A 14,273-nucleotide genomic window follows, 5' to 3' on the forward strand; every position below is an offset into this window, starting at 1 on the left:
TATTTTCCTTACTAATATTTTATTGGCTTACTCATTAATTTGTACCAACACCCAATTTACAGATATATGTAGGTTTTATTAGTGAGGAAATAAGTGATATCTGGCGGCATTCGGATCTCACTCTTATAGTTATCCATTGAGATCTTCCTCTATGTTCCTAAGTTTTATTCAAATAGTTCGCATATAAGTAGACTAGTGTTCCTTTTTAGTATTTGTCCATGCAATGTTTATTATTTTTGTTGTTGTTTAAGTAAATAAAACATTACTAAAATATTGGAGGTTTTTTTTACCTAATATATAAGTGAAACTTATATAGAAGATTTCAGTTTAATGAAATCATAATATGAATATGATTAGCTCTCATTATCAGAATGCCATTTTATATCGGCCAATTTACAACAGGTGCGGGAAGTACCGTAGTAACGCCTTTGGGATGCAGGCAAAAACGCGACCCAAAAAACCATAGATTTATAGCATTGCACCGCCATAAAACCAACGATTTGTCTACTCGCGTGATGATGTGATAACAAAGTAAACAAAGAATCAAAGCGTATGTTGTCAAAATATAGAAATTGCTAAATTCATGTCACAGTCTAAATCAAAAAGGCCACTTCCCTAATCTGTCAAATTAACTGGAACGGTCGGGCACGGGCAGATCATGGAAACAAAAAAAACTTTGTATTGGAACAATAGCAACCACCTACGAATAAAGTATGTAACCTCAACAAATAACAGATTGTACAAGGTAAGAAGAGAAATATCGTCTCTATTGTTTAGGTACTGTTTTTAACTAACATACATTTTATTTTTCGCAACAGGTTTTTGTAAGTCGAAGTCGTTTTTTGATTGGACATCACTACTGATCAGTTTATCATCTGTGCCTGTCATTTATGTCAAACATAGACGTGAAGTTAGTTCATCTATCAATAAATAAAATAATATAGTCTGTGGTTACGGGATTCACCGAAAAGTGTTCACAAAATGTTTTTATTTCGTATCAGTAGATAAGTTAAATTAATAAATGCATAAAATTCAACAGTTGACTCCTCACTATCGCCTGTGAAGTGCGAAATTGAAGTGTAACTACAGTCAGTTGTGAAATAGGTTAATTTGCAATTGAAAGAGTGCGTATGCAAGTCTAAATATAAATAAAATAAACGATGAATAGTAAAATGGAAGACGAAGTGGAAACAAAACTGTGTGAGAATTGGTAAGTTAAATGTGCATTATGCGTGCTATGTTGTCAATATTAGTTCTATTTTAGAGTACACACGTTAGCCGGCTATTTTTAGATTATTTGGAGCATTGCGAACATCGCAGCTGTCCCGAGATCGCTTGTTGTTTACCTTACATCGAAATATTGTTTTGAAAAACTTCCTTACACTCATTGTTTGTGTGTTTAGCCTCCAGTGAGAACTGTAGGCTCGTATCAGACGTAAAATACATATTATTCTAGCTATGTTTGTAAGAAAAGAGATTTTTTTTGTATAAACTTAAGGGTCGATGATCTTAGTGACCTATTTTGACCTGGGCGACCTATATTTCAGGTTGCAAAATCAATTATCACTGCCGGGGATGAATACCGGGAACTGGCCGGCACTGCGATCCCTGATATTGCTTTCAAAGCTTTTCCCAGAACCTTGTACCTTTACATTTTTTAGAGGTACCCACATTATTTGAAGGCGAACGTATTTTTTTGCGAAACTTTTACTTATACAAATTTTATTAGACACATGACACATATATAAATAATAAACCTATAAATGTTAACTTACATAAATACGCTAAGCGCCCAAATAATTCGACTTCATACTAGGTACCTATATCTCCGAAATTCAGCTACCCGCCATGAAAAAAGAACATAGGTATTTAAGACGCTTATTTTTTTTTTCGTTTTCAAAGTCTTGGATAAATTGCCCATTCCATACACGCGTATGTATACGCGCGCACTGAAAACGCGACTTGTTCTAAGTAGGTACCTATGTCTTTGTTCCAAGCAGTGTTAGCGCGCGAATACGCGTTCCCAAAGAAATCTTCAAAGTAGCGCGCCTTTAAACAACTGACCACTATCATTGCGAATTAACGCTGATTTAGCCCGCACCCGTTATAATGTGACCCAAGATCCGCTAGTGTGAAAACGTCTAGTAAAGTCCTCTAGTAAACCTAAGTACCTACCTAAGTGATGGCTTCATCACTCTAGATATGTATGTTATAATAAGTTTCATATGAATTATTTTTGTTAGATAATAAGAAACCCCTATAGTTAGTTACTTAGGTATCAGATAGTTTCGTAATCCCACTGCTGGGCAAATGTTCCTTATGTTTGTGGTTTCATGTATGAGCAATGTATCTTTTGAACATACATATGTATATCGTCCGTTTTGATACAGGCAGGAAGGATTAATTCACTAATGGATGTATGCCTCCTTATAACTGACACTTCGCATTGAACTTCCTGCCAACCGTTCGCAGATTGTCGCCGTCGCGAGACCCAGTTTCCACTAGGACTCAATCTCCCTGAACCTTAGCCTATTTCCTCCTTTCAGAGCCAGACTATTTGCATCCGTTGTTGCCCCAAAAACCTGACCTAATACTTACGTAATTTGTTTGACGTTCGACCTTATAGGAAGATCAATGTTTTATTTCGGTAGCAGCCTAGTTTCTATCAGCTCGGCAACAATCGGAGTTCAATAAGTCAGAATTAATTGCTTGTCTATTAGATTAGAGAAGAGGCGCGCATGTGGTCGACATGTCTCGAATAATAAATTTGAAGATGATGAATACGCAAAATGAATTGACTTTGCTTCTCCATCTATGATTTAGGAGTCTTGGCCTGAAGGCCACCGCCACAAGAATAAGCTTACTTACTGCTCCTGATCTCTCTCTGGTCGAACTATGAGTGTCAAGGAATACCTGTGACTGTGCAAATGCTCGTGCACTATAGTAGTTATCTCCTGCACAGCTGGCTGATCTCCTTGCATGACAATAGCCAACAGCCGCCGTGGTGGAAATCAACCTGTCTAAGGTTGATTCCATTATGCTTACTTGACAATACTTTTACCCACAGCAAGCGCGAGATCCCGACGGTGAACTTCACAATCCACAACGTGCACTGCGCGCGGAACATCCGAGTGTGTCCCGTTTGTAAGGAGCCCGTGCCGTATGCGGAGCTCAAGGAACATCATGAGAAACTGCATAAATTATGTAAGTAAAGTTACTCCCGTTTCCATCAGTAGTAGATCATTGAGGACCCTTCCAATAACCCCCTGACCTATGTAAATATTTATTTAGGTTTGCGTCTTTTACAAATACCACCAAGCTTTGGTAAGTATTATTATGCGTAATGGGGACCGAAACTTTCGGTCTGGTCGGCAAGAATACTTTTGAATTACATGGATTATATCTGCAGTAGATTTATAATCATCGGCACGGATATTGAGCTCTGACCTTCACCTGCGCAGAAGCGATTTATTGGTTTATTGCCTTATGTGTACAGTGCGCAAAGCGATCCCCACTCTTCCGCCGAGAGCTCAATATTCGTGCCGATAACTATACCTACTAGACCGAAAGTTTCGGTCGTCTGTCGATGAATCGATGTCAGATTTAGGTTTAGTCAAAGCTGCGAACTCAAACTCATTCATTCCCGGCAAATTAATTCGCCAGAAACGGCAAGAAATACGCAAAAGCAGACTTCATTTAAAAGGTACCTACTTATGTAAAAGCAGTTCTCTTTTAAAAACACGTCTGGGTTACCTACGTAAATAAATAAGACGCATTCAGTTATTATGAGACGTCAGCGAGGATGCAGTCGCGACGCATCGTCATGCTGTGTCATCATCGTCGTCACTGATGATTTGTCGGACATTTTAAGCAAAGGTTTTAAATAGTTCTCTAACTCATCGTCTTAGGTATCACAGGGCGTCTAATAGATATTGAGTAACTTTTATTTTGGCCATGCTATAATGACTGTAATTCTGCATTTTGGTTTGCATTTAAATCTCGCCAAAAAAATTGCAAATTCATATAATGCACAAGGTGTCCAAATTAAAAATAGAACCAAGTTTAGCATCAATTCTGTCTTATAAAGGCGATTTCCACCATTTCCACGATTTCCACATTTATATATGACCAAAGTATATTCAAGTAGTAAATTATGTAGTTATCCAAAATAACTATTAATCATTGGTACGCAATACGTACTTAAAAGAGATGATTTACTGTTGTAATTATTTAGATTAGTAGGATGCACATGAATCTGTCTTTCGTTTGGCAACACCTTCGAGCTATTTACGATGATTCAAACAAAGGATTTAACTGGTTTGCACTAGTAGGATGAGTACCTATACATATAGAATTTCAGACCGAATTAAAAAAAAGCACCGAAATTTATAATTTTGTACTGATGATAGAGGGATTTATGGGGCATAAAACTCCGCAGATTTCATACGCAATCGAATTTCGCAAATGCCGCGAGATGTTGTCATTCTGGATTTTTTAATAACGATACCTAGTCATACCAGTCATATTTCAGTAAAGAATGCTTTATCGAAAACCTTATGACGTTTACATCTATCTTTATACATGTTTATGTGTTTGTCATTTGCCGTCAGTACCTTGCAAGAAATGCGGCGAGCAAGTGTGCGGAACAGACTTGGAGGACCACATCCGCGACTCGTGCGCTCACACCATCAAGACATGCAGGTGAGTTTGTTGGTCCAAGAAGAACGAGTCGGTCTAACGTTATAGGCCAAAGTTCACCAACCACATGAACGTCCCTTTTTCTCAAAACAACTGTTTACTTTGAAACTGGAACGTGAAAATTCATAGTGACGTTCATCATTAAGTTCAAATTCAATTCTTTATTTGCAGAATATGGGTAAGTTAGCAAGATGTTCTTAAATGAAATTATGAAATCGCCATAATCAGGTTCGCACCATGCTTTAAGTGCAAATACAGTTTATGTTGTCGGTGGACGTGGACCTTAGTCAATGTTATAAAAGCGAACTTCTAAGTTTATATGTTGAAAACCAACACTGTAACAATTGCTTACAGTCAGTAACACGTTCTTTCCCGTTAGTCCATTAATGATTTTATCGCTTAATGGCTTTCTATGAATTTGCCATTGTTGTTACTTTGCTTATAATGAAAGAAAATAAATTATGAACGTACCATGTATTTGAATACGATCCTATACGTTCATTACTTATTTTGAATTGAAGTTAGCAAATTGTAGTGCTTAGAGTGAATGCACTCTAGCAGGAAGAGAAACCACGATTTAAACAAAACACACGTATTTTTACTCTAACCGTGTACTGTTTTGGACCATACGGAAATTTTATAATGTTACACCTATACGCAAAATATTGCACACCTTAAATTCGAGAGTGGGTTTAATTTTTTATTGTTTCATAGCATAAGTAGTTAGTAGAGTACCTGTACCTACATAGTAGAGGTAGTTTCTCTGAAATTGGAATACGCTTGAAAACCGGAAAGAGGATTCAAGCACAGATTTTTCAAAGATCTTCTCTCCGTTTCCTCAAGGTACTGTGAGTTGGAACTCCCTCGACGCGACCTACCCGCGCATGAAAACTACTGCGGGGTGCGCACTGAACAATGCCCCGACTGCCGCGAGTGGGTCATGATCAAGTACCGCCATCTGCACGTCGAGTCCAACCATGGGTTCATTCGGCTGGATGATGGTAAGATGCGACTGAAATCAGATAGAAACAAAAATCATTTATTCACACAAAATCAGAATCAGTGAAAATTTAAATAATTGGCTTTCTCAAGAGGTTTCTCGTTATTTAACATTATGAAATTCTATGTACAAAACAAAAAAGTGCTAAGAAGAACCTTTATTTGAACTGAGAACCTTTAGGCATTTGTGCAATTAGTATGTATGTAAAACTTATCTTCTAAACATGTACCACACATTATTTTACCTTCCCCAAAAAAATTAGAAAGAATATTATTAGACAATATCATTTGAATTGACTAACCATGTTTCTCTTTGAAAATGTAATCAACTGCGCAACTAGAGGTAGGAAGTACACCAATCTGAATATAAGATACTACAAAATAATAGGTACATTTAGGTACATTGTAAAATGTAACAGTATTTCTCCATAGTTGAACTTGCCAATTAATGATTTCAGACCCTCCCCCGGTAATAAGGAAGGAACTCCCCAAAGGTCCTGCAAAGCCGGTGACGACGAAAGCGACGAGCACCAACACTGGCATCAACAACATGCCCTCGACCAGCAACGGCTTCTCAAGACCTGCGTCTTCCAATGTTAATAGAACCAATGGAGTGAAGAATGTTAACGTGCCTAGGACTGAAATGAAGTAAGTGGATCACTTAACGATTTCTGGATTGCAGTAGTTTAATTTCATCATGTGTGTTCATCATGTTACGTGGCCCGACTGCGCCACGTAAGAAGGGTTATGTGTTTATCAGCCTATGTATAGTTATCGGCACGAATCTTGAGCTCTGACCTACATCTGCGCAGTAGTGATTTATTTGCAAAGAACCAATCCCGAGTGACGGCTATGACGCGATGCACTGCGGGCCAATCACCGCTTTAGCTCGCTCCCGCGCCTCACTTCATTCCACAAAAGGGACCCAATCAATTACTTCTGCGCAGATGTAGGTCAGAGCTCAAGATTCGTGTCGATAACTACCTATATGTATGTTGAACTTTTGTGGCGCTACTACCCACTTTTTCCCGATTTAACTGGAGTCTCGAAATAACTCTTGCCCGTACCCGGATGAGATATACCGTAGCCTGTGTCACTCGGGAATAATGTAGCTTCCCAACAGTGAAATCATTTTAAAAATGAAAAAAAATGAAACAATGAAACCTCTTTTAAATCAGTGTAGATCGAACACAAGGGCAGATTTTGATCATACATGGGCTTTATAAAGTACTGTTCGGTATCTAACAATTCTGCAGTCCTCAAAACTCACAACCTTCATTCCCAGGTACTTCAGCAGCGGTAGTTCCAGTTCATCATCATCGTCCCTGGCGGGCGAGGGGCCGTCCGACTGGCGAGCCCCTCAGACCAACGGCTCCAAGGCACCCGCCAAGAGGAACAATGATCAGCCACAGATCAATACCAATATGGAGACTACGAAAAAAACTGACAAGGATTTGTGAGTATTGCTTTATATGCTAGAAGTTTTTTGTGATGTGCTAATATTGGGGCGGGTCCTGGTTGTTATTTAAACATCTTTGGCAGTCGTTTCGGGTAGTCTTAAGCCGAAATTCTTGCCAAGGGGTATAAGGATGCTCGGGTTGCGCCCGGGTTGAAGAGGTCAGATAGGCAGTCGCGCCATTCAAAACACTAGTTGACTGAAGTTGACCCCAACTTATAGTGGTTAAAACAGACATTAGTTAGTAGCATCGGCATTTTGATGTCCAGCTCCAAAAATTCCTTGAAGTATTTAATTCCACTGCTGGGAAAAAGGCCCGTTCTGATACAGGGGGGCATGGTCACTCTTGATTTAGTTGTTTTCAGATTTTTTTTTTTGTAATTTATCAATAAGTGATACACATTCACTGCATCATCGTACCTAAAAACCCTTTGCTTTTACCATTTTGAACATATTTTCCGGATCCATAAATAGCAAAATGACCCCTAATTCCAGGAGTATTTCCCGTGGTGCCGTGAAGAAGCGTCCGGCTCCGAAGCCGCCGATTCGCTCGCCTCCCGAGAACCCGCGTCGCGACCTGCCCTACTACAGCGCTATGGAACGACAGCAACGAGAGGAGAGACAGCGACAAGAACAGACGGCATATAACTTGTCTGTGGGTAAGTAACTGGTCTGTAGTAAGTGAGTAAAAGAGGCTGTAGTTGAGTGTAAAATTGTGAGTAGTTTGGGAGGAGAATAAGAGATAAAGCGCCATGCAACGAGAGGAGAAAGAGTGGTGAAAACAGATGGTATATAACTTGTCTGTGGGTGAGTAACATAAGGACGAAAGTAGTGAAGTTGAGTGTAAAATTGTGAGGGGTTTCGTAGGAGAACGGGGTACCTACAATGATGCGATTCTTATCTTCGTTCCAAATTGAGAGATATAGCCTAGACTAGACAGTCAATGCAAGTGTGAGGAAGAAATATTCAATTTATTGCGAACACTTCGAGTTATGTATAGAATATGTTGGTAACTGAAGTGTAGTAATGAGGAGTTCACGTGTAAAGCACTCGCCAAAATATAACTTATAAAAACTGCTATTTCATTCCAGGTCTACCACCCGTACTAAGTCCAGCGGCGAAACTCGAAAAACTGCGAAAAATGGACGCCCTGCAAAACCCAGAAACCCACGTAGACTACAAGAGTCGTCTCCAAGGTCGTTTGAATAAGAGTCCTGAGTTACATCCTAGCCCAGGCTTTGTTTTAGGCCATCCTTCTAGCTCAGACCCTGAGAGGCGACGGCAGGAGTTCCAGAACTTGAAGCCGATGACTCCTCAGGAGTTTCTAGAGAGGTTCAATGAGATGCAGCTGAGGAAGGAGGAGGATGGGAGACGGAATAACGGGGAGAACGATGTGAGGAGGAAGAGTGCGGATCGGTTCAGTGAGATCAAGTCCTCGTTGAGAGAGCTGCGTAGGGGATTGAATGAGGTAATTGCGTGTTTATTCCTTAAAACTTCCATGTACCTATACACTGTTCAAAGCGAACATATATAGTGTGCAGTTTTTTTTGCAATTTAATTGACTTTAAATTAACCAATGTATTTAAGTTCATGTAAATAATAAGTATCATGGAGGCTTTTGTGTTTCGTTAAATGCATATTTAAATAAAAAATATACATAAGTATGTTGATGCGTTACAGGTGACAGCTCCGTACCATTCAAACCCCAACATCCCGGCTAACCAAAATAACAATAATAATATCAACGGGTAAGTTACTTGAATGACATAAAGGTTTTCATCATGATAGCGGAATGTATCCGCAAACTGCGCAAATTATAGCATATATTGCGCAAACCATATCATATATTGCGCAAACTATGGCACATTTTGCGCAAATTATGAAACATGTAGCGCAAACCATACCACATATTGCGCAAACCATATCACATATTGCGCAAACTATGGCATATTTTGCGCAAATATTGCATAAGTTGCGTAAACCATGGCTTATTTATGATACTGTAAGTTATGTACATAGTTTAAACTTATAAAATTCTATTGCTTTGCCCATTTTTAACTTCTAGTATAATATTCCCTTGAGTAATAAGGACATTTATTTATATTTTTTTCGTTAGTAAACGAGCAATACTATTTTCAGTAACGACCGCGGCAATCGTTCCGGCCGTGCATCCCCGGCTAACGACGATGTGCGGCTGCCGTGCGAGTTCTGCAACTCGCTCATACCCGCACACAACCTCGTGCAGCATCAGGTAACTGTACACAATTTTACTTGTGGATGTGTGTTGCTCTTTTACGCTAAGCTACTAAATTGATCTTTTGACGCTGCCAATCACAGAAGCAACCCTTGACAGAGGGGTCCGTGGGTGATATACAAACACAAAATGGTGGCTTCGAGTTCTTCCTCTACCTTTTAACGCTGCAACTTTTAGATCAGTATAGAAATAATTTCTGTAATATAGTAGCTCTATGCCAAGAACTAGGGTAACTGTTTCAGAAATTTTTCTACAATATTAGTTCCTCCACTTCTCCTTATTTCTGAAATAATCTGTCCCGTTTCTGAGCACCTTTACCGGTTCATCTATGCATAAATAAACCACCGATACAGAATCCGATCCGATCAGAAATCGACCATTATAACACTTTCTTTACAAGACAAAGATATGCCCTATTACATATATCTGGTGGTGTTCTAGACGGGTTGCCGGCCGGACCTGGCACAGCTGCGGCCTCGCAGCGCGTCGCTGCAGGGGGCGGCGGCGCGGGCGACGGCGGAGCCCGACGAGGAGCCCGTCATACCCTGCGAGTTCTGCACCGAGTCGCTGCCTGTCTACCTCATCAGCGAACATCAGGTAACTTCGTCACTCTAATTTTGTAATGGCGAATGTTTGTGTGTGTGTTTTTTTTTTGTTACTTCTACATACGCTAAGCGGATTTTTATGGAACTTGGCAATAATGTAGCTTAGGTACATCTCAGAATAACAAAAAGTAGTTTACTTAGAAAACGGGTGAAATCACTAGCGTAAGCTGGTGACAAATAAAATTGGGTAGTTTAATAGACTAGCTGTTTTCGGGGGTTTCATTTGCGATCCATGAAAACTATCCGTCAGTTGCAAAAAGACTCATTAAAGTTAAAGCTTCTTCCCAAGTAGCATTCGGGGTTCTATATAAGATGTCTAGTCGTTCACATGTACTCTACAAGCTGTGTATGTCAGCTGTTTATGAGCTGTATAGCTTGCTATAATGCTTTTATTGAACCAGTTTGGGCACAAATTAGACAGCCTTAAGTTCACTATGGCTGTACATTAGAAGTATAATAGCATTATAATAGCAGTTTAAGTAGTAACATCGGACTTAAGGCTGACTTACGGCACTATATGGAACGCAGTGTGAACCATACAACGTACATGAGTGTAATAAAGAGTAATAAGTGGCTAAATACACAGCCTTCACAGTTAAAATCGGACAAAAGTACTCCAGTAAGCTACCTTAAATTCACTTGTGTCCTAAATTATTTCCACATTTTAATATATTAGTTTGACAATTGTACGAAGTGCACGGATTCGGGGCAAACTAACTCCGGCGGATTATTATTATAATATAACACGCGGTAGTACCTGTTTTATATACTATATCATGTTAATGCCACGGGAATGCAACTTTATCGTGAAATGTATACATATTGACAACTAAAATTTTCACGCGCCTCTGTAAAAACGCTTTATTCATTTTGAAATATTTAAAACTGGCTGAGAAGAAAATTTACATTTTCAGTTTTTGATATTTTATTGGCATTATAATTATACTACGGTAATTAATTTTAACATGAAACCAAAACTCATTCGCTCTATCTGCGTATTTTGTGATAAATCTGCATTAATCTTGTAGATTTATTTGGTAAATATTTTAGGTTACGTAGAACAAAATGGTGGAAATGAAATACGGCTATGTGAACTGTTATAGTCCTTCTAAGCAGCCTACAGTTCACATGTGAATCATTTAAACACTTCTGTACAGGTAGTAAAAAAAACGTTATTTTAAGTATCACAAACAAGTTCTAATACAGCTACTGGCTGTATATCAGTCTAAAACAAATAAACATAACAGCCTTTGGCTTTATAAATGACCAGAAGTGTTCTATTAAAATGCTAGTTCTATAACATCGAACAAGTAGGCCGTTAAACAGCGGTTGCCGTATCTCTACCCTCCTATAATGCTCTTAGTCAGAAAGCTGACTAAAGGATAGTTGTTAGAGTATTGTAACACCCATAACCGTATAAAAGTATTACTCTATACTCATATAAGTCCCTTAGACAGGTATAGGTGTAATTAATTTCAATAATGCAGCTAATACATCACGAGTGAACTGTAGTAATGCTTAAACTTCACCTGTGAACTAAATGTGTACTCTTAAATGGAACAAAATGCTACTTGGGTTTAAATCTATTGCCGACTCTTTCTTTGTCAACAATATAAAAAGTGTTAGCAATAGATTTAAAGAAGCTTTAAATGTAATGGATATTTCTGAAACTGACGGCATGCCCCGGTTTCGGATAAAATATAGCCTATCTATTGCATTCGGGGAGTATAGCTTCGAAGCAGTGATATAATCGCCTTTTCTTGCCTGTTTGAAAATTAAATTGGGTAGCAAAATACTTATGATAAAAACATATTTGCAGGAGCGATGTGGCAGGGAGGCCAATCTTCTATATCCTGACTGAACGAGTCTTCCTCTAGATTAACCATTTACATACTATAGCTATACTTAAACGTAACAATTCAATAGTCTCGATGTATACCAATTCTCAAGCAATTTCTTCTTATGTGTTGCAATCTATAAAAATTCAGTATTCAATGTTTGTTTCTTAAATGTCTAAGATTAATTTTGTCCGTACAGGAAAAGCTAGTTACTGTTAAAAATATAATGCATTTTATTTTTCTTTTCATATTTAGTTACTTTTTCTATATGACAAAAAACTGCATTTTTCTGTACTAAGTATTTCTTGAAACTTTTCGTCTATGTCTGTTAACTTTAAAAACACGGTAACTGGCTTTTACTGTATAAGAACAATTTGATCTCGAAAAAAAATATTTGGAATCGAGGTAGCTATAAAAATTAAGAAATGGACGTCCGATAATAAGAAAATTAAAAATTGAATGGATAGACTTGATGAATGTGACTTATTAAAAAGCTCTTTAGGAATGATGGTAAAATGGTAAGTAGGTATACGACCCAGGCGGTTATAAAAGGATTTCTTGTAAAATGCTGAGCATATTTTGAGAAAGGTGAAAATCTAAAAGATATTTTTAATTAAGTTAAAAAAAAAACTTTCGAGCTTCGTTCAAATTTTGATTAAAAAATAAATTACGTGGAGCAACCAGTGAGATTTATTTGACAACTGTGATCAATTAATTCTCGCATTTCAGTAGCTACTTACATTCTAAGATAGCTAAACCACATAATGCATTTAAATATGTATGTTTAACTTTATACCAAAACTGTAATGTATAATGTAGTTGCCAAAACGTTGATCACAGATGTTCAAAATTTTGTATCTGGTTACCCATTCCTTGCAAAGACCAATGGAGGTATGTATAGCGTCATGAAAAATATATAGTGACATTTATTTTCTTAGTTTCCTTAGAGTCGATAGTGTCATTAAGTTTGGGACAATAAATTGTTTGTAAAGCTCAATTTTTAGACCTATTCATATTTTTTTATTGATGTAAACTTCTAAATCTGATTAGTAAACATCATACTGAGCTAAAGCTCTTAAATATTTGTGTAGTAAACTAAAAATACTTATCAATATTTCGCCAAAAATAAGATGTTTCATATATGTGTAATATTTAGATGTTTTTGAAATTCCTGCGCAGACGATTGAAGTCTTAGAACTGATATTTTATACTCTATGGTTCTTGTTGTTGAAACAGTTCAATCGATCATTTGCGCAGGCTCCGAAGGTGCCACATTAGAAAATATACTTAATTAAAACTTTTTTAGCCACGGTCAAATAAAAAGCCAAATGAAAAAATGGCGTTTAAAAATAATATTTTTTAGATGATGAGAGTTTTTGCGCCATCCTAAAGTAAACTTTAGTGTTGCAAAGTATCTATTAAAGTAGAATATTCCTTTCTTTAGCTTAATTTTGTTTGCGCAAGCATTTTTTTTACATTTCGTAATTATTACTCTGGTATTGTGTTATCAAATATTAAAAAAAAAACTAAATATTTTAATGTAAAGAGCAAGATTTTTTGACGCTTAGTGTCATTGCACAAATTCGAGGCTCAAATCTTATTTATCGATTAAAGAAAGTGGCACCTTAATAAGGATATTACGGTAGCTTTTTAAGACTTTTGTAAAAACTTATTACATGACCGTTAGATGTAAGATGATTGTGATCTTCACTTTTTTAAACCTGCAATATTTCCAAAATACCGTATGCCCTTAAATAAAATACCCCAAACTTATTTGATTTAAAAAAAAAACGATCAATTGTCTTATCTACATTGATTAAATTAATGTTTTAAATTCTCAAATTTAATACATATTGATGTGAAACATTATTTAAATACCACAATGCATATAGGTCTGACTGTACTCGCATGTGTTAATATAAAGATAGGTACCGAATATAGTATTTGTCACTGTTTTATTTTTATTTTACTCATTTGCAGAAGTCATCTAAATATTGTAATAATTTACTTTGAAATCAGGGATATAATTTCGTTGCTCTCCTATTCAGTAATATATTATCTTTATGCATAAAGCTACAGTTTTAATGTTTAATTTTGTTTATGATATATGTGGCTTAAAAGCAGGTGGCAATTTTTATGAGGCTTATTCTACGGTAGCTATAAGTTTACTCAATAAATGTTCAGTAAAATTTCAGTGTGTATACAATTAATTTGAATCAAATGTCTAGAAAGTAAGTTCTTGGATATTATAAGCATGTTTTAGTTTATAGTCAATGTTTAATATATTCTTCTAGGCCAATGACTGTTTATGTAACGTTGTATATTTTTGTGATAACTCTTGATTCTTTATTATGACGAATAAATGTGAAAATTGAATTAAGTTCTGTGTATCTGTTAGCAAATCTTTATTGCCTGGATCCTTA

General features: G+C 37.1%; 1 protein-coding gene across 1 annotated transcript; it reads left to right on the forward strand.

Moving 5' to 3' along the window:
• Positions 1 to 895: 895 nt before the first annotated feature.
• Positions 896 to 14,230, forward strand: LOC110370901 (uncharacterized). The gene is made up of 12 exons (XM_049843072.2): positions 896 to 1,210; positions 3,068 to 3,204; positions 4,611 to 4,701; positions 5,542 to 5,699; positions 6,156 to 6,345; positions 6,983 to 7,153; positions 7,649 to 7,812; positions 8,245 to 8,621; positions 8,834 to 8,901; positions 9,293 to 9,404; positions 9,849 to 10,004; positions 11,832 to 14,230. Exons 1-12 carry the CDS (start codon positions 1,161 to 1,163, stop codon positions 11,871 to 11,873), a joined length of 1,716 nt encoding a protein of 571 aa, XP_049699029.2. The 5' UTR covers positions 896 to 1,160; the 3' UTR covers positions 11,874 to 14,230.
• Positions 14,231 to 14,273: the final 43 nt, after the last annotated feature.

The sequence above is a fragment of the Helicoverpa armigera genome, chromosome 22, assembly GCF_030705265.1.
Source record: "Helicoverpa armigera isolate CAAS_96S chromosome 22, ASM3070526v1, whole genome shotgun sequence".
NCBI classification, from domain to species: domain Eukaryota; kingdom Metazoa; phylum Arthropoda; class Insecta; order Lepidoptera; family Noctuidae; genus Helicoverpa; species Helicoverpa armigera.